Consider the following 20,298-nt stretch of genomic DNA (forward strand, 5'->3'; position numbering starts at 1 on the left):
TTGACGTCATTTTCTTCTTGTTCTCTATCTTGCGTGACGTCAGTTTTTTCTGCAAGTCGTCCTGTATTTTGACTGACGTCATTTTCTTCTGTAAGCCGCTCTGCTATTTGCGCGACGTCATTTTCTTCTGTATGACGCTCTGCTATTTGCGTGACGTCAGTTTCTTCTGTAAGTCGTTCTGTATTATTTTGACTGACGTCATTTTCTTCTGGAAGTCGTTCTGCATTTTGACTAACGTCATTTTCTTCGAATGCTTTTCCATTTTGTTCATTTTCGTTATCTATCATCGTCCTCTCGCCACTTTCCGCCGGTCCTTCATTTTCTGTCGGTCCCTCATTTTTCGAATCGGGAGCAATTACGTTTTGACTGTCATCTTCATAGTTATCCCTAACACCACTATCTTTATTATCTACAGACATGTTTGAGCTTGGATCATCATTACATAAACTATCACTTGATTCCTCAACATGGTTTTCCTCGGTCCTTAGGGTCTTGTTAACCTCAGTAGGCCTACCACTTGAACTAACTTCTTGTGTATTTAAATTACTAGGATCTTCACTGTCTTGTTCCATCGGTGTATGATTGGCATGTGTTTCCTTATCCGTGCTGGCAATCGTAGGCGTGTCATTCCCGAGAGAGTTGTCATCCCCGACTTCTGTCACACCCTTCTCCTTGATTGACGTCGATGACACTGGATCGTGTACTGATGTGACGGTTGGCGCAAAGCTATGTTTAAAAAAAACAACATTTTAAACATAATGATCACGTTTGCTAAATTAGTGTGTTTGACACGGTTTATTTTTGACATAATACATCGAAGTTACTGCTTTTTGTAATTTTTTTTCATACAAAATTGTTATTCGTTAAATTTAACTCTAACTGTTTTAGGTTCAACACGTCAATCTAAGCGCAAACAAATAATTTTTTTAGAAAAAGTGTGACTGTACATGTCAGGGGTTTTAACAAATGTCTATATTTAGAAAACGAATTCAAATAATATATAACTAGACCTATACAAAAAAACTGTTTCTCAGAGTTATCTGGAATTTTTATATAAATATAACAGCACAAATGATTACCTTGTTGAAACGTCAGTCGTGTTTCCAGTCGCTTGCAGAATCTCGGAAGTGTTATCAATGGATTGTGCAACTGCATGCTCTGGTTCTCTGACAACCACGTCAGTTGATGTACCAATGGCAACCGGTGCAACTGTATTCTCCGGTTCTCTGACAACCACGTCAGTTGATGATGTACCAATGGCAACCGGTGCAACTGTATTCTCCGGTTCTCTGACAACCACGTCAGTTGATGTACCAATGGCAACCGGTGCAACTGTATTCTCCGGTTCTCTGACAACCACGTCAGTTGTACTAATGGCACCAGATGTAACTGTATGCTCCGGTTCTCTGGTAACCGCATCAGTTGTACTAATGGCACCAGATGTAACTGTATTCTCCGGTTCTCTGACAACCACGTCAGTTGTATCACCAATGGCACCAGATGTAACTGTATGCTCCGGTTCTCTTGTAACCACATCAGTTGTACCAATGGCACCAGATGTAACTGTATGCTCCGGTTCTCTGACAACCACGTCAGTTGATGTACCAATGGCAACCGGTGCAACTGTATTCTCCGGTTCTCTGACAATCACGTCAGTTGTATCACCAATGGCATCCAATACAACTCCATGCTTCGGTTCTCTGGTAACCACATCAGTTGTACCAATGGCACCAGATGTAACTGTATTCTCCGGTTCTCTGACAACCACGTCAGTTGTACCACCAATGGTATCCAACGGAACTGCATTTTCCTGCTCTCTTGTAACCACACCAGTTGTACCAATGGCACCAGATGTAACTGTATGCTCCGGTTCTATAGTGACTACGTCAGTAGGTCTACCGATGTTGTTATTCATATTTGCATTTGGTGTCTCTACCATTTCGTTACTGGTGACAACGACCAGAGCAGCGTAGTTACCAGCAGCATCATTATTAGATCGTTGTGGTGTATCTCCTTCTGCTACTATCTGTGGTTGCGTTTCATTCGTATTGTTTGACGCAATTACGGGATTCATAACGCGTTCTACCGTTTGTTCTTGAGGGTTTGTAACCATAGGTTGTGGTAAAGGCTGTGCGTAAATCGGTTGTGTTTGTTGATTGTTAGACCATTGTGGCGCATCTCTTTCTGCTACTACAGCCATCTGTGCTTGACTTTGGATTTGCGTTTCATTCATATTGTTTGACGCAATTACAGGATTCGTAACGCGTTCTACCGTTTGTTCTTGTGGGTTTGTAACCATAGGTTGCGGCAAAGGCTGCGCGTAAATCGGTTGTGTCTGTTGATTGTTAGACCGTTGTGACGTATCTCTTTCTGCTACTACAGCCATCTGTGTTTGACTTTGCGTTTCATTCATATTGTTTGGCGCAATTACGGGATTCATAACGCGTTCTACCGTTTGTTCTTGAGGGTTTGTAACCATAGGTTGCGGCAAAGGCTGTGCGTAAATCGGTTGTGTCTGTTGATTGTTAGACCGTTGTGACGTATCTCTTTCTGCTACTACAGCCATCTGTGTTTGACTTTGCGTTTCATTCGTATTGTTTAACGCAATTACGGGATTTATAACTCGTTCTACCGTTTGTTCTTGAGGGTTTGTTGTAGCCATAGGTTGTTGCAAAGGTTGTGTGTAACTCGGTTGTGTTTGTTGGTTGTTTACATTGGATTGTTCACGTTGGGTTTTATTATCCATTTGTTTATTTTCTTGAGTTGGTTCCTTCTTGTTTTTTTTATCTTTCGTATTCTTTGTCTTGGTTTCTTTCTTATCTTTTTTTGGTGACGCTGGTTTTGGTTGCGCCTCTCGAGTGTTTATAACAACTACAACATTATTTCCATCCTGGGGAGGCCCTGCTGCTGTAGATGCGGCGGTCGTCTGCTGCTGTGGATCTATTGGGTTATAGGCTGCCAGATACGCGTTTGGAGGAGGAGGTTGAACATCTTTTCTATTGATACAAGCACACGATAGGTCTGGTAAATCGTATGGTAGGACACAATTTGCCAACAGGTGACGATGAAGAGCAGACTAAAATGATGATTATGACTGTACTTAAGATGATGGCAAGAACGGCGATGATTACTATCTCGTGTCTAAGCCTGAAGATGAAATGAATAATGAAGTTGGGTCGTGATGGAGACAGCGATGAACGTAATGGAAGACGAAGAGTCGAAGATGATGACAGCGACACGGTCGTTTGACAGAGACAGATGATACTACTATACTAATATGACAGGCTCCTCTCTAAACACTAAATTTGTGGTCGAATGCATGTTAGGTCTATACATGAACTACCAACAGAAAGAAACAACGTGAGGCACCAAGGAAGATCTAAAGTGAGATGACACGATGGAGAGGCCTTCATCTTGCGGTGGGTTGAAATTGGTAGCAATGATGATGATGACAACGTTGATGAAGACGACGACGACAACAACAACGTTGATGATGATGATGATGATGATGATGATGATGAAGATGGTGATAATGATTACATGAACTATTAAGAATATTAATTATGATTTTACATGGAACAACTACGGTAATGATACAGTTAAAACCAACACTATACAGCTATACTGACTACAAATTGCTGTAACTTATGAAACTACAAGAAAACATTAAACAAAATTACTGTTTGATTATCTCTTCGTTTGTCGTGTGGCCCTTTGGAGGCGGCTGTTCCTTTCCGTTAACATTATTAGAACCACCATCTATTTCATCGACACCTCCGGCTAAGGTTCCTGGCAACGGGACGGCTACAATACCGCATTCAACATCACGGTCATTTGTGTCCGTTGTAGAGTCAACATTCTCCTGTTCTATTGTGACAACTGTACTATGATTGTCTTTGTCGTATTGTGTTCCCTCGTCTTTTAGGAACGCCTGTGGAGAGGTCCTGTCTGGTACTGGTACAAGTACAACTGCATTGCCAGTGTTGTTAGAAACTACATTGACAGTGCTGCTAGGTGCAATTTGTCTTTTTCTCTTTGACGGCTTCAATCTCCTGGAAAAAACATAATTTGTATATAATTTATTTAACATACCAAAATAACATCTCAAGTGACAATATTAATTCTGTCGGTTTTTACCGTATTTGAGGCTTTGAGATCGCGGCTTTTTATACATGAGCAATGCCTCGCGTGTGATTCGACGTATTCGTGCACGCAACACGCATTTTTTTGGCTTTTATGAACCGTACGGGGAGCAAAAGTATATTAAATAATTTTACCCTCGAATTTCACTCGTTTTATGCTTTGTGAATGTAATAGAGACTCGGAGGCCTCCGTGATCATTTACTCTTCGCGTGAATCTGGCATTCTAAAATTCATACAAAAATACACATACATTTAATGACAAATGAATCAGAATTGTCTCATTATATCGTATTTTATGTATAAAGCTGTCTACACTATCAATTTAGTTTGACAAAAAAAAAGTGTGATGTGCCAAAATATGATTGTGATATGCTCAAATATGGTAGTGGTAACATCATCATGTCCATATATATATTTTATGATAATGTATCAATTTACTTACGCTAACAATGATAGGAGTGAAACGACGACAAATAGAACACCAAGCACTGATAGCTGTATCACCGTTATAGTATTAATCATAGTAAAATTGATGATTTGCCAACGCTTTGAAATATCTATAAAAAAAACACGGACATAGTTTTAAAAAACAAAATAGAATGTGAAGAGATCTCAAAGTCACAAAATAAATGTCCAGTAACTAGACCTAACTACGTTTACTAATACAAAAATAGTGTTAAATTAGTGATAATTTAATATTATTTTATGGCAAGCTTGTAAAATAATGTTGTCCTTGTACAAAAGAGCGATAAATTACATCTGTGAATGTTCTCAAATATAAGCCCATATCAAATACTTAAATACAAACTGAATTAAAATATTAAAATTGATAGTGGCATACTTACAAAAATGTATTTCTTGTTATTTTTCCCGGATGTGTAGTTAGCAACGGTGTCCACAACTTGTATCATGATGGTCACTGTCACCACTGATTGCAAACATGGACTTAGGTCCGACTAAAGACAATTATCATTTTGTAAGTACTGTACGTAAAAGTAAATACTACATCAACGACTTACGTAAATAGCGCCACCAAATGACAATATTGAGTACAGAATACTGTTCAGTGCAGTAGGTTTTTTTAAACGGATAATTATAATAAGAGTGAACAAATAATGTGAAATCGGGACGTATAGAGATAAACCTAACCAATTAGTGTCAAACATGAAGTAATTATGTATTAATCGTATAGGTAATGTCATTTTTTTTTAGAATTTTGAAAGCTTGTTTCTGAATGTTACAGTACTCACTGGAATATGAATGAATGGTTTAGTAGAATTTCTGTATAAACGGCCTAACAAAACAGTACAGGCCTAGGTAGACGCACAACATGGTATTCATTGTGTAGGTTCCTTTTTTGGTACAAAGTGTATTCATGTTTTATTTCATATTTAATGTAAAATCTAGTAAGTAAATTCCTGTGTGTTGTGTGATGTGGTGTGCAGTAACTGTCCACCAACAGAAAAGTCAAATAAGTATTAGCGCCGTCTATAGTTTGGGTTTCTCAAACTTTAAACAATATTCAATTAATAAATGAGTTTGTGTCGAGCGCAAATGACCTGTGCTGATTTACCATATACGTGTGTATAATTATACGTGTATATTTACACACATGTACTAGAAAATGTGAGCTATTGTTGTCATTAATGTTAGATATACTAATCTGCACACAATTGATGTCCATTTAATGATTTTAAATATAATAAATAATTCTATGAATATTTTAGGGACGTGGACCACCTGTAATTCATAACAACAAGTACAGTATTCAGACCAATTAATGAATACATAATATCGCTGAATCCACGGATGCTGCCTCAGCAGACGATATGAATTAGGATCCAAGTCAATTCATGCTTGTACTTTTAATTGATTTTGTTTCTAAACATTTTTAAATAACTCCTTAGAAACAGCAAACAATAACATCAAAGGTTTGATATAAGAATCATATTTAAGAAGGTGTCAAACATACGGCGGCGGTTTCTTTTAAGTACAGAGTTATCGAACAGTGAAATTGAAAATAGTACCGTGTGCTTTTCGCGCGTAAATTTTGACACCCGAATTCAATAGAAAGCGAACCGATGTTTATAGTTGGCGTTTGCCTACTCTGAGAAAAGCAGACGACATGACGGTTGATGCGCGCTTCTCGTCAAAATGTTATTGTTTCTCGATTACTCACAGTTATTTCAAGATATTAAATATGATTTGATGCTTTCATTTCCAATTCTAAACAGGTTATGTATCAACAGATACTAAAATGGGGGATGGACAATCTCCGGGGTTTTTTAAGGGACCCGAAACACTTGGTAAATTAAATTAATTTAACAACTATACATTAAAAAATATATAGAATATTTCTAAATAACGATGTGTAGGCATATAATGACGAAATGATAACATTAAAAACAAAACAACAATAAACAAATAAAATAAAAGACAAATGAAGACTCAAATCCGTTCGCAAGATTCGGACTCTGTCTACTTGAGCACGCATGCGCTCTACCAACCGGGGCGGGTGGGGGGGAGAAGGTTGTTATCATGGAAGTTCCTGACAAAATATAGGCCTCATTATAATAAAAAGACCGTAGGCCTACTTAGATGTCCATGCTTAGTGCCAGTTAGGCATATAGGCCTACACAATGGAGAATACTGAATACTGAAAAGCTTTATTTGTCCATTATTATAATAAATTAATAATAGAAATTCTTCTTAAAGACTGGCAAATATTAGTACGATAAAAAACAGATATAAATATATAAAATATTAACTTAAAAAATTAAAATATCGAATACACACACATTGCACAAAAACTTAAGTTTAAAAAGCGGCAATTTGAAAAACTAAAAAAAAGAAAGTGGGAAAAAACTAAGATAACTCTGCTGCTTGAGGTTACAGAACTTTAAAAAATAAAATAAGTAACGTTATTGTCACAACTCCATGTTGGAGAGACACGTTTAAAAAAAAAATAACAAAAGCCTAAAACACCTTTCGGTTTTCAAACAAACACATGCACATTTGTTTCAATATAGATTTTGTTATCTGATAAAAACATATTTGTAGTATTACTGCGTATAGACTATGTATTATATCCATGATGGATCATTATAAGATATTCAAATATATACCGCCGGCAATTGCATCTTGATAATGATATCAATGCGCCTATTAACCAGTCTCATCTCGCTCTCAAATTACTCTCACGCACCGCATTTAGTAATTTTTACAATTCTATTGAGATCCCTCACAAACATTATATTGTTCGAAAACATATCAGGTAAAATTATTGTCAATTCACACACACGATCAATTATATTTCGGTGCGACTAAGCGTCAGCGACCAGTTAAATAAAGTATCCTTTTGAAAATATGATAAAAACCCGAGGCATTTTTTTTCTGTGACATCTATAATTTGCTTGTCATTATCATTTGATCTTACCGACAAGATATGTTCATGTTTAACGAGGGAAGTTGTTTATTAACGCCAAAAGATCTTAACGGCACCACGCGGAAAGTGTTTATAATAAGTTCTAAGAGATGGTTAATTTAATAGGAAATTGAAAACAAAAACGGTTAGTGTAGTTCTCAAATGTCAAGTCCGTCCCAAACTTGTACTCTATATTATGCTGCATGCTGCCTGTACTTAAAAAATAAGTTTTCGTCACGTGACTGGATTTCAGCCGCTACGCTTGAACAGTTCGCATACAAACCACACACACACAACAACAATCACACTCCTCACACACGATAGTAGGCCGGTGGTGGAGACAACAGTGTCAGAGCGGTGTTGTTTCGGCCTAGCAAAAGAACCTAAAACTATTTGGACAGTTTGAGATTGAATATGAACTGGATCTTGTGGGAAATGATACCAAGATGGTAGTTATATCTTATGTGCTGTTTTTGTCAGCAGTCATTGGCGTTTTGTGTAAAGAAGACGCGGTTTTAAAGATGGAATATTCAGACGAAAACGGCGAGGCTATCCACAAACCGCTCGAATTGTACGGGAATTTCTCTCCCGCTGGCCCGAGGAAGGCCGCTGAAGGAAATTTGTTACAGGTAAGGAGGGGCCTAGCTTATAAATTGGCGCCGCAATATTTAATAAAGATGTGGATTTTTCGTGGATTGTGCATATTCTCGTTGGATTAATACTTTTCTTTGTGGATTATAAAAGTTTGACAGTTGTGTGTCCAGCAACATTGTTAAACATGAGGAGGAAGAGAGTGTGTCTTTTTTTTAATTTATTTTTTTAAAAAGTTGAAATAAAATATTAAATGGTGTTCTGATATAATAAACAATAAATGTTTTTTAAATCCATTTTTTAATTTAATTTTGAGAAGATTTTAATTTTAAAAGAATGTAGAGAAAAAATTTTTTTTTAAATTAAAATTGAATACCTCAATAGCAAAAATTAAAATAGATAAATACTTTTCTTAAATACTTTATTAAAATAGTAATGATAATGATTATCTGACATTATTATGACTTATATGTGTTTTGAGTTGAAATACGAAATATTTATATATATTTTCGGTAATGTTACTAAATGATTCAATTCCAATGAATATACGTTTCAAGGCTAATTTAATTTTTAGATGTTTTTCTTACAAATATACAATTTTAAATATCAAAGTTTTAGTAAAATAACAGTCAAGTATATCTATAACTTGTTTTCCAATCATCAAACATAAATTCTTTAAATCTATTAAAATTTCTTTTTGTCCTATTTGCTATCAACTTCTGTTTGTAGAATCATATAATTGTTTACTGCTTTAAGGACCAATTTACAATTATTATAGTATAAATTGATATGCAGTTAATAGTATAAGTATTTTCTTTCTTAATATTACTAACTACTTCAAACCATTTTAAAGCACAGTTCTTAGAAGTTGATAATACAAGGATTTAAAAGTTGTGAATTGGGCGTATATTGATTGTACTGTTCTATTGTATTTATAATGATTTCTACTAGCTTCTTTAATAGAGGAAACAAAAGGCCTTTTTAATCCTATTAGATAGTCCACAAAGGTCCATACTTTGTATTGTTCATGGGCAGGTATAAGGCCAACCATTCCTATGCATATCCATTGTTTTTAGTTCTTGTAACTTCCTTTTTTTAAACTATTTATCTTTCTACACTAAGGCTGTGAGTAATTATGCTGGCTGATGTTAATACTCAGCCAGCTGTAAAGTTCTTGTACACAGCCTAAAATTATTTTTTAAAGGTTTTTGATCAAACAACGTACTGTAGGCTTTTGCATTTAGTTCACTACTATAATTTTTTTATTAATAAAATTACCCTACAGTAGATTGTTTGTCCATCAATGCTTATTTAAAAAAAAGTATTGAAATAATTTGAACAGTATTTTCAATTAATAATAATAGCATGTTGTTTATATTGTAAACAAAACATTTAAAATGCTTTTTTTAAAAATAAAATTGCAGATGAAAAGAAGACGTTTACTGTAAATCTCTGTTTCTAATATTAGTATTAGCTTAAGTAATGTTATAAATTTCTCACCCTAAAAATTCAAATCAAATCAAGGAAAAAATTAACATTCATATATTGACAATACAGAAAAGATATAGAATGAGTTATTTTGGAATCCCATACTATTTTTAGGGGGCAACGACATTAAAATGATCATATTCCTATAAGTATTTACTATTAAAATAAAACACTACCGTTAATGTCTTTCTTTGAAAAGCCGCTGTACATTATAAAATAAAAATCAAAAAGTGTGTCTGTTCCACTATCGGATTTAAAAGGATCAAACAACGATCTAAACAAAACATTTAAGTTCATGTGAGCTTGAACCACATACAAACAGACCAAAACCATAATTCCTTTGATGCTAAAAGCCGCTGTTAATTTAAATTTCCGCTTTGATGTTTCAGTGCAAAACGATTTCAAGTGTCCATTTTGTTCTGCTTTCATCTACATTTGGAAAAGCAATTCTGAAGGTTAATTAATGGCAAACGTTATACAGATATTTTTTACACTTCATTTAGACATTATGGTGCGACGAAAATGTTTGTTGATGTCCTTATGAATGAAGAAACTTTTTATGAATGAAAAACCAGACATTTTGTTTAATGTTTTGCGATTACTAGATTATGTTGTATTTGTTTTCATTCTAAATGATAATTACAGTGATAAAGTAACTCTTTATGGTTTTTCACATTTTACTTCTGTTTTAAGTTGTTTACAGACTGCTTTATTGTCCATTTCTAACCTGTTTGACAGTATTGTTAGCTTTGAAAACAGTGTTTGTATAAAAATCTACAGTATCTCCGTCTTGAAAATATTATTGCCTACAGTAGTAGAAAACGTGGTTTATCATATCAATAACATAAAATACAAGTTAACAATTTTACTTTATAATTAAATTATAATCAGGTTTCCAAACTGGTGGAGTTTTATTGTTGTATATTTACACTTTAAACTTTACAGTATGTGACAAAAATATGTACTGTGCCCATGATATGGACACATCACATTTTCTTATATTATATGGACATGATGATGTCATCACTACCATATTTAAGCATATCACTACCATATTTGTGCACATCACATTTTTTTGTCAAACTAGTTTGATAGTGTAGACAGAGCTTTATGAAGTTAAACTATTTTATTTACTGTACAGTACATATTGTGTTATACACCTACAGTACTGTACATTACTGATACTGATAGAAGAAAAAAAACTAATTTGATTCATTCTATTATCTAATTAATAAAACAGTTTCTGAGTGTAGATTGTAAGTGCAATAGCTTATTTCTACAGTACTAAACTACATTGTGGATGTTAAGATGTTACATTATTGATATTTAAAGTGACTGATGGCCAATTAGTCGTCAGAATGGCAAGACAAAAATGTGTATAGTTTAGATAGCATGTGTAGATTGGTTTTCCTCTGAGGAGAGACGAAAACATCACATCTGTCAAAATGTCAATCAGATACTTCAATAAATGTTGTTTTAATTGAAATGGTTTAACTAGATAAGAATTAACAATCTGTTAAAACATGTTTTTTGTTATTGATATTTGAAGTAATATCATCATTATGAAAATTAACAAATTAATTTTTAAACATGTTGTTTGTTATTGATCATTATGAAAATTAATTTACTGTTTTTGTCAATCATAACTGTAGAATACTGATAAGGAAAATTTGATTAATTTCATAAGGGAAGTGTTTTAAAACTTTAGCCAAATTCTCATCAGCAAAATTGTATTACATAAGTATTGGATACTACCCCCTTGACTGCTTGTGATAAATACTGTTTAATGAAATGAATGATTTTGTAATTGGTTTGTTTGTATGTACAGTCAAATTGTGGGGCATATTTTACATCATGTCAGATTCAGATTTGATTTATTAAGTCATTCATACAGATACATATAGTACAATGATAATTGTTTTCTTGGCAGAAAAACACAAGCAAAACAATACATACATAATATTTACATTCATGATCAACATGGAACTTAATATCAACTTGCATTATGTCCTACTTGTAGTTGGAACCATCAAGGGATTATTTAGACTGTAATTCCTCCATGTTGGACCCTAGCATAGTAGGGCATGGGTTTCTGTAGGTTTTTTCGCAGTACATCATCAAAACCCAATGTGAGCATGAGGCTACAATATACTTACTACATTACGGATGAGTTACCAAAGTATCGTTGGATGATAAACAATTCAACGATAATAAAAATGTAAGAAGTTTTAAAATGCAATGTAATAAAGTGTTCTTGTCTTCAGATTGGATACAGGAAACAGCTGCATTATTCATTGAGTCACAAAGATGATATGTTTTTATGACATTTGAATTTTGAAATTGTTTTGCATTCTCATCAAGTTGTAAAAAATGTGTAAAATTTATGACTATTACTTTTCTGAATTTCGATTGATGATGATTCAATATTTTTCTAGTACAGTACAGACAAGAAAAAATTGTTTGAATTTTCAATTTAAAACGTTTTCTGTCATTCTGACAATACATTATGCTTTCCACTATTTTTTTCCATATTTTTCTGTTTTGTTATTGTCTACATTTTTTTTGTGGTTTATCCAGTTTTTTTTTGGTTTTCCTGGTGGTCTTCTTACTTTCTTTTCAGTTTCCTTCATTGTTTGTTTAATTGCAGTATCATCCGGTAGTCTAATTTAAATGTGAAAAATAGTAACTTTCAATATTATACTGTATTTATTTATTAGGCACTTGAAAGAAATATCCAATCCAGTATCCAATCATCACAATTAAACAATGTCATGTTTGATGCAACCCTCGTTAGTGTACTTAAACAGAGTACTGTACTTATTCGACTGGGATGTTTATTTGATCAATTTCTGTACTGTATGTTACTGTACATAAGTACATGCACTGGCAGATACATACCCTAACAATGCAAGGAGGAACTTTACTTGTTAATGTTAATTGTTAACATTTAATATTAATAAATAATACATCTACAGTAGCCTTCAAATCCAATTGGATAGTCTATTTCGTGCCTAGCTAGATAAACTGACAATATGCCTTTTTTCCCTCAAAGAGCAAGATATCATAACTCGAAAAGTAGAAATTTTTATATCATGTTTTCATGTTCATAAGGCTACTTTGAAAATAAATTTAAGACTTCCATTTCAGCTTTAGTGAATCCTATGAACTCAAAGTCAGTGTCAATACAAAATTGCTCTATAATAATTCTGTAATCATTATAATTTGAATATGAATCTTTCGGCAACAAGGTGCAGTACTGTCTGACTGTCAATACAAAATTGCTGTATAATTATTTTACAGTCATTATTTGAAAATGAATCTTTCGCCAATAAAATGCAGTACTGTAATACTTCAGAATGACCTCTAGAATGACCCGCTATGTATACCTGAGCAAGTATCCATCTCAGCAGGTATCATAGCTGCTTACCTGTGTCTAAAGGTGTTCAGATCAGGTTTCATTTATACAGGTACACCCTCATTGTCGGTTTCATTGATTTTCCCACCAGGTGAGAAATCACACACGTTTACAATTTTAGAGTCTTAGTCAGCGTTTGGTTTAATGTTCAACTCAAAGAAGCCTAATATTATGATAATAAAAGGAATACTATTGCATTAGTGTTTGTACTGTATGGAGAATAAACATAGTGTTTAGTAAAGTTTGCGGTGTACATACCACCAAAAGGACATAAAGTATAGTGGAGAATATTTCAGCTGAATGCTCTGTCTTTTTTGTCAAACTAGTTTGATGTGCCCAAATATGATAGTGATATGCCCAAATATGGTAGTGATATGCCCAAATATGGTAGTGATATGCTTAAATATGGTAGTGAAATGACATCATCATGTCCATATATGGGCACATCACATAAAGTTTGATAGTGTAAACAGAGCTTTACTGCTGTACAACTTTCTTCTCTTGAGTAATGCTACAGTAGGCAAGTGTCTCTTTTTAAAAACACATGTGTACTAATAAAAGAATACTGCACATGTACATTTATGTTGATCAACACATTGGTAGGTCTGCACATGGTTTACAGTATATCATATCAAAAGTAGGATTAAAATTAAACAAACAAGCTCATCAAATATTTTTTTAGAATTAGTCTACAGTAATATCCAGTAATAAATACAAAATAAATAAATATAAAATAAGCCAAAATACTTTTTTTTGTAACTTTTCACCACAACAATGGACCGCTACGCTTCTGAGCATGCTCACAAACAAATCAGTGTTATGATACAACACTTTTAAATTTCTTCCATGATTATGCCAAATTATGAAATTTTGATAATTTTTCAGTTGATGTGAACATGGTTTGTAAAACTTGGTATTAATTTTGAATCTCATCACAATCAATTAAATCCCTAATTTATTGTTAAGTGTCAATTATCATAAATTTGTATAAAATACACTTGTAAAAATGTACGTGTGTTAATTTTAAGTGGGTCTTTAACACAGGAAGTGAGTGCTTGAACTTTCACAGAGTTTGCATTCATTTGGCATATAATGTAGACTGGTATAGACAACTTCAATGATTACAGTAGTTCATTAAAAATGTTTATTAAGTTTGCTTGGCGGTTAACATGTTTGTCTTCCGATTGTAATTTTGCCGAAGTACCGTGGCTATAAAACTATAAATAAATATACTACAAGTATACTACCAGCAACGTGTTGGGTTTATGTCACGTACTATGTTTTTGTTATTACTGTATATCATTTTTGTTTAATATAGAGGTACAGATTTTAATTTTTATTAGCATTGCCAAGAATTTAACAGTACTGTACTTGTATCTTCAGTAATTTAATCTTTGTTTTGCCCATTTTATGATAGGTGCTGTACCTACAGATACTGTAGGCTATCATAAAATGTCTGTCTGTGCAGTACATGTGTCTACTGTACTGTACATTGTCAATTTCATGACTCCAGTTAGCCTACCTAAATAAACCAATACTTTACTTTATAATGAATGAATTCAGTTGAACACCACTTTCATACAGTACTGTATACTGTATATAGGCAACCACGAATTTGCAATTTTATTTATTAAAAAAAAACTTACAGTAGAGAAGTATAGTATTCACGACATTTTAGTAGTAAAAATGTTTATTGTTCAATTTACTTATAATTCATAATGACCGATAAGTTTTGAATGATTTTAGTATAAAACAAGCATGTCTTTGTCCATTCTAAATACAATAGTATAGTACAGTGTTTAATTTAAATGCATTAACATGTCTCTTTGTCCAGTCTAATTATTTTATATATTAAAATCAATTTGCATTGTTTTGTACATTGTTTGTCTTTGGGATGTAAAATGCTGTAGAGATTGTATGTACAATTGTACATTTAGTTGATTGTCCCTTTGATAATCCATACTTGAATGACACTGATTCTCTGCATTCACTCCAAATTGATTTACCCAATGATTGGCAATTTTTAACAGAGCCTGGTGTAGAGTTTAACATCCGTCGGGAATTTCTGCTTATAGAAAATGCGGCCAGGCGGTGTTTTAACCTGACCTTAATAGTTGATAGGTTGACCCGATTTTGCCTGGTTCAGTTACGATGTAATTTTCTTTATAGTGCTGTAGTAGACCTTGCTTGGTATGTTTAATCTGGCGCTGGTTTTAATTTGTATGCACACTGGATACTGTGCTCTATGAATATGACCTTACACTTGTCCTCCTCAGACTTTCTTTAAAACAGCATGAATATTGAAGAACACTGCCTCAATATTATAAACAGTATAGCATACTGTACTGTAGTAATTTTGTATTGGACGAAAATGCAAAGTTTTGTTATATATTACAGTATTATAGTACAGTACAGTTAGTATACTGTATTACAGCACTGTTATATTACAGCACTGTATGTACAGTATGTATTGTTTTACTGTACTGTAAGTGCAGTACATTATAAATTCCCCTAAAATTGTTTAAAAAATGGAAACATTTTCTTTTAAAATCAAGACAGTATTTTATACTGTTCAGTTATTTATTATTTAATACAGTATTTTAAGTTGTGACTTTAATAGTGTTTTGGATTAATACAGTATGTGATCATGGTATTCCGAAATAAAATGATGAATGAATGAATTCTGGTTTAGTTTTTTGTTAGTCAAACTACATTGTAGTCTCATTTCTTTTGTACAGTCAAACACTGAGGATAAACATTGATTTTCTGACAAATCATGTTAAATAATGTTTTTTTTAATTCTTTTCAAAACCTCTTGGTTTACGTAAATTGTCTAGACGTTTTTCTAATTACAGATTTTTAATGTATAAGAGGCTGAAATCATTAAGCCTTTACCTACGGTAGGAATTAATTAGCTCACATGCTGTGTTATAGAATGATGTCATTTAAATAAACGATTGTTAATGTTACACATGAATTGAATGCATCGATATCTACGCCAGCAAAGTTTATTTAATACATTGATTATGATTTTCTTATATTTCCATCCCCTAGACTTTCTCACGAAACATTGTAGAGCATTGAATTACAAATAAATGAGAAAGAGAAAACTTATTACATATTTTCTGTACATTTTGTAACATAATCAATCTTGTACACAGACGCTGAAACGTGAGCTTTCTTTTTATTGATTCTGAAACATGTCAAGTAATTTGATTGACAAATATAATATGTAATGTACGCGCATAAAAAAAATTTGTATACTTTTAATAAATAGAACAGTGAAAAGATACATTACATATTTGCTCTGATTTCAAGGAAAATGTCAAATGTATAGATAGAAGCAAGTAATGGTATTTACCTAGAAAAAATTGTCAAGGACACGTTGAATTTATTTAAAAACCCTTCTACACTTTTGATGTCTTAAGTGTCCTTGTTCTATCTTCTTTTATAGTACTGTTTAAAGATGATTATATGTATCTATAGGCAAAATTGTAAGGCGTATCAGATTCTATAAGCTTGAAAATGACCCCAGGATAATAGAGTCAAAACTTTCCTTTTGGGGAGTTTTTGCCTTTTTTCTAAACTATTATTCCATTAATTGTTTACCTATCAAACACCACTATTTATTATAGTTACTATTTTTACCCAATTTTGTTGTCCTTTTTTCATAAGTTTTTTTCCCTATTCTCCTTGTTTTGTCTATTCTTTATTATTAATCTATCTATGCTGTATTATTTTCCCGTAGGCTGAGTCCTTGGTGTGTTTAGTACTTCTTGAAGCATTACTGAAGTACTGTAATCATTTGATGAATGGTTGTATGGGGGAAACAATCTGTCAAATTATTTAGAACAATATAGTTGATTAAGAAGGAATTCTTTTGTTTTCTGTCTTTTGTGATTTATTGATCAGAAATCATTGATACCATAATGGTTCCCATTTTTTTTCATTTTATTTATTGAATAACGCTAAATCCACCGAAAAATGTACAGTTTAAAACAATCTGGAGCCTTTACAAACATTTTTATGAACGAAACCGAAGATACAGTACCGTACAGACCTTTAACAAAATGATGCGTTACCTTTAAAATGAGAAATTTCAAGTCGATTATTATAGTTTTTTCTGGTATAATGCAATGATTGATCATTAGTATAATATCATCATGGTCTATTTATTTTTGGATTTCAGCGTAATTATAGTTTGTGAACGTGAGCCAAAGATATCTATTCATTCGTCGTTGAGATAATAAAACTTGTAATCATTTAAAGCAACATATAGAAAAATATGATTATGAGATTTGATTACTGTAAACACTGTACCAGTGCATTTTAAAATGTATACGTCTGTCAAGGTCTGGTTAAAAAATTAGCAAAGCAGATGGCGCATTCTTTTGTAAAATGTATTATTTTTGTAATAGTATACAGTAGTATTGATAATGAGCGTAGTATTGTACATCTGTATGTAAAAATTAATCATGTCTGTTTTGTGCCTAGCTTACCTGGATAAACCGACAATAGCCCTTTCTTCTCGAAGAGCGAGATATAACTTGAAAAGTAGAAATTTTCACAAATGGTATATAGTACTAGTACAGTAGAAGTACAGTAGTATTAATACTGTAGCATTTTATTATAATACTGATACATTCAAAACCTCATAGTTTAGGCAGTCTGTTTTGCCACTCCTTGGGGCAATTTAGCTATTTATTGTTTTCTTTATGTTTGTATAAATGTTTTTGTCAAAATTAATAAAATTAACAATAGATATTAGTTTAACAATTTAATAATTGTGCCACATTTTTAATGTGCCTAGCCACACAGTTGATTCAAATTGGTATACCTTTTTCAGTAGGTGGGTAAAAAAAATTATGAATTTGAAAGTTATTATATCTGTTTCTTCGAAGAGAAAGGGCTATTGTCAGTTTATCCAGGTAAGCTAACAGAGAATATTTTAATTTGTCTGTTTATTCCACTTTCTAAAATTTATTAAATAAAAATATTCTCATTAAAATCATAAACATTCATTTATCGGTATAAAGAAGTATGTACTTTCAATACAATAGGAGAAGTTACATTTTTCAAAATTACTGACACACAGTATTGTATCAATTTTTCAAAATGCAAATTTAAGACTTATCTTAATTAGACAAGGAAATTAGTCAAGGACTTAAAACCCAATCACTCGTCATCTATCTAATGATTTTATGAAATACCTCCTTATACAGCAATCAAAAATAAGTACCCAATGCCATACCAAGACAGCATGAAAAGAATAGAAGTTTAAAGTTTTGTATTGGTTTGATAATGCAGCTGCCTTTTGTAAAGAAATGGCAATGACAAGATTTGAAATGATCTCAAGGACCTTGTACTCTTCTCTCTGCTAATGAGGTTATGATATAATTATCTGGATGAAAGATCATTAGCTAAATAATACTGTGTTACATTAAAGCACATTCTGTTTTTTTCTATAGGAAAGCATGATACTGTATATTAGTAAATTAGTTTAATTTCCTTTCAAGTTTTCCCTTTAAATTTGCGTAGATAAAAATATATAATTATTGAAGTACGAAGGCAAATTACTATTAATAAAATGACAGTTCTGTGGGTATGTGTCTGTCCAGTACAAGGGAGATACAAAAGCAAAAAGGTAAATCAAAATGATAAAGTAAAACAATCAGAAAGAAGTGCCATGGTTTCAGTATTTTTAGGATCTTTTTCTGCTGCAGAGCGCTGAATAAACCATTTATTCCAAAAATATAATTTTGTGGCCGACCGCATTTCTGCTTAATTTTTTCTGTCAAATAACCATTTAAATTAGTGGTTGAAATAAAATGTTAACATTACCCAAAATGCAATGCGATCAGGCGATAAAACACGAAAAAAGACACTACAGCTGTCAATCAAATAAAAACATTATTTTGTGTTGTAGCTAAAAGTTGTAGTGATAACCGGTTAAATTGCGTTCTAACTTCCAATCCCCAAAATGGGTGTGTTGTTTTTAACCGTTGTTTTCACACTGCCATTTAACCATTAAATTTGTCCTGTTGCTGCCGCCAAGAAATTAAGGGTACAGTAATTTATTCACACGGTTATTAATATTAATTTGAGATATTATTGTTTTTTTTTCGCAGCAGAAACAGGATCTTAGTGAGAAATTAGAAATACTGTTGAGTACCAAGAAAACATGTTAATGAAAACAGTTATATGGTTCATGGACTTGCTTAACATTTTCCTTTTCAGTGGGTGGTCGAAATAACCGATGCATATTATTTCCATTTTTATGAGAAAAACATGGCAGCAGTATACTTTGATGTTTTTTCATGAAATGCTGTTAATGATTAGTGGAGTTGTGTCAAGTTCAAATGAGATGGGTCAAATTTTAAATAAAGATATGTTAAAGCTCTGTCTACACTATCAAACTAGTTTGACAAAAATAGTGTGATGTGCCCAAATATGGTAGTGATACTGTATGCTTAAATACGGTAATGATATGACATCATCATGCCCATTTTTTTGTCACATAAAGTTTGATAGTGTAGACAGAGCTTTACTTTATATTATATGGTACATTTGTTTGCGATATTGTTGATCTTTGGTCTGACAAAGTGATGCGTTTGATACTAAAAGTAGGTGTGGTCATGATATAGACTTGCGTTTGATTGTTCTTCTATTAGAAAGATACCACAGGACAGCAGCCATTGTGTAGGCACAAAAACCTAGCTATCATTGTTCTTATAATAACTCCTGATAAAAGTAAAGTTATCATTATTATTACACAAATAAAGCATGTCAACAGGACTCTTTCAAAAGGCTTTGTTTGCTGTTGCATTTAAGTAATTTCTCTAGTGCATGTATCACTATAGCCATGTCAATATTGGGTTTTCTTCTAAAGTACTATACACAATCTGTACTCAAACCATTTCATAGGATTGGTTGAATGATTTTTACTGGTCATGTCTATATTATTAAGTACTGCTATCCTATATTGGTGTTAACCTTAAATTAATTCCTTCAAGTATGTGACCAGAAATGATGATGTCATAATCACCACCATATTTGTGCATATCAATACCATATTTGGGCACATCACACTTTATTTGTCAAACTAGTTTGATAGTGTAGACGGAGCTTTAAACAGTTTACTGTATTAGCAAACTTGGATTGATTTTAAACATTATTTATAAATTTTATAAATGTGCAGCAATGGTGACATTCAAACATTTCTATTTTGCTACATATT

The 20,298-nt window shown here is 32.7% G+C and overlaps 1 protein-coding gene across 1 annotated transcript in view; it reads left to right on the top strand.

The window, feature by feature from the left end:
- Positions 1 to 7,895: 7,895 nt before the first annotated feature.
- Positions 7,896 to 20,298, top strand: part of LOC144835783 (uncharacterized) — a 51,169-nt gene continuing 38,766 nt past the window's right edge. Inside the window, exon 1 of the mRNA XM_078690868.1 lies at positions 7,896 to 8,196. Coding sequence (XP_078546994.1) covers positions 8,014 to 8,196 — 183 coding nt within the window. The 5' untranslated portion in view covers positions 7,896 to 8,013. The remainder of the gene's footprint in view (positions 8,197 to 20,298) is intronic.

The sequence above is a fragment of the Antedon bifida genome, chromosome 2 (genome assembly GCF_963402885.1).
Source record: "Antedon bifida chromosome 2, ecAntBifi1.1, whole genome shotgun sequence".
In the NCBI taxonomy this organism is placed as follows: domain Eukaryota; kingdom Metazoa; phylum Echinodermata; class Crinoidea; order Comatulida; family Antedonidae; genus Antedon; species Antedon bifida.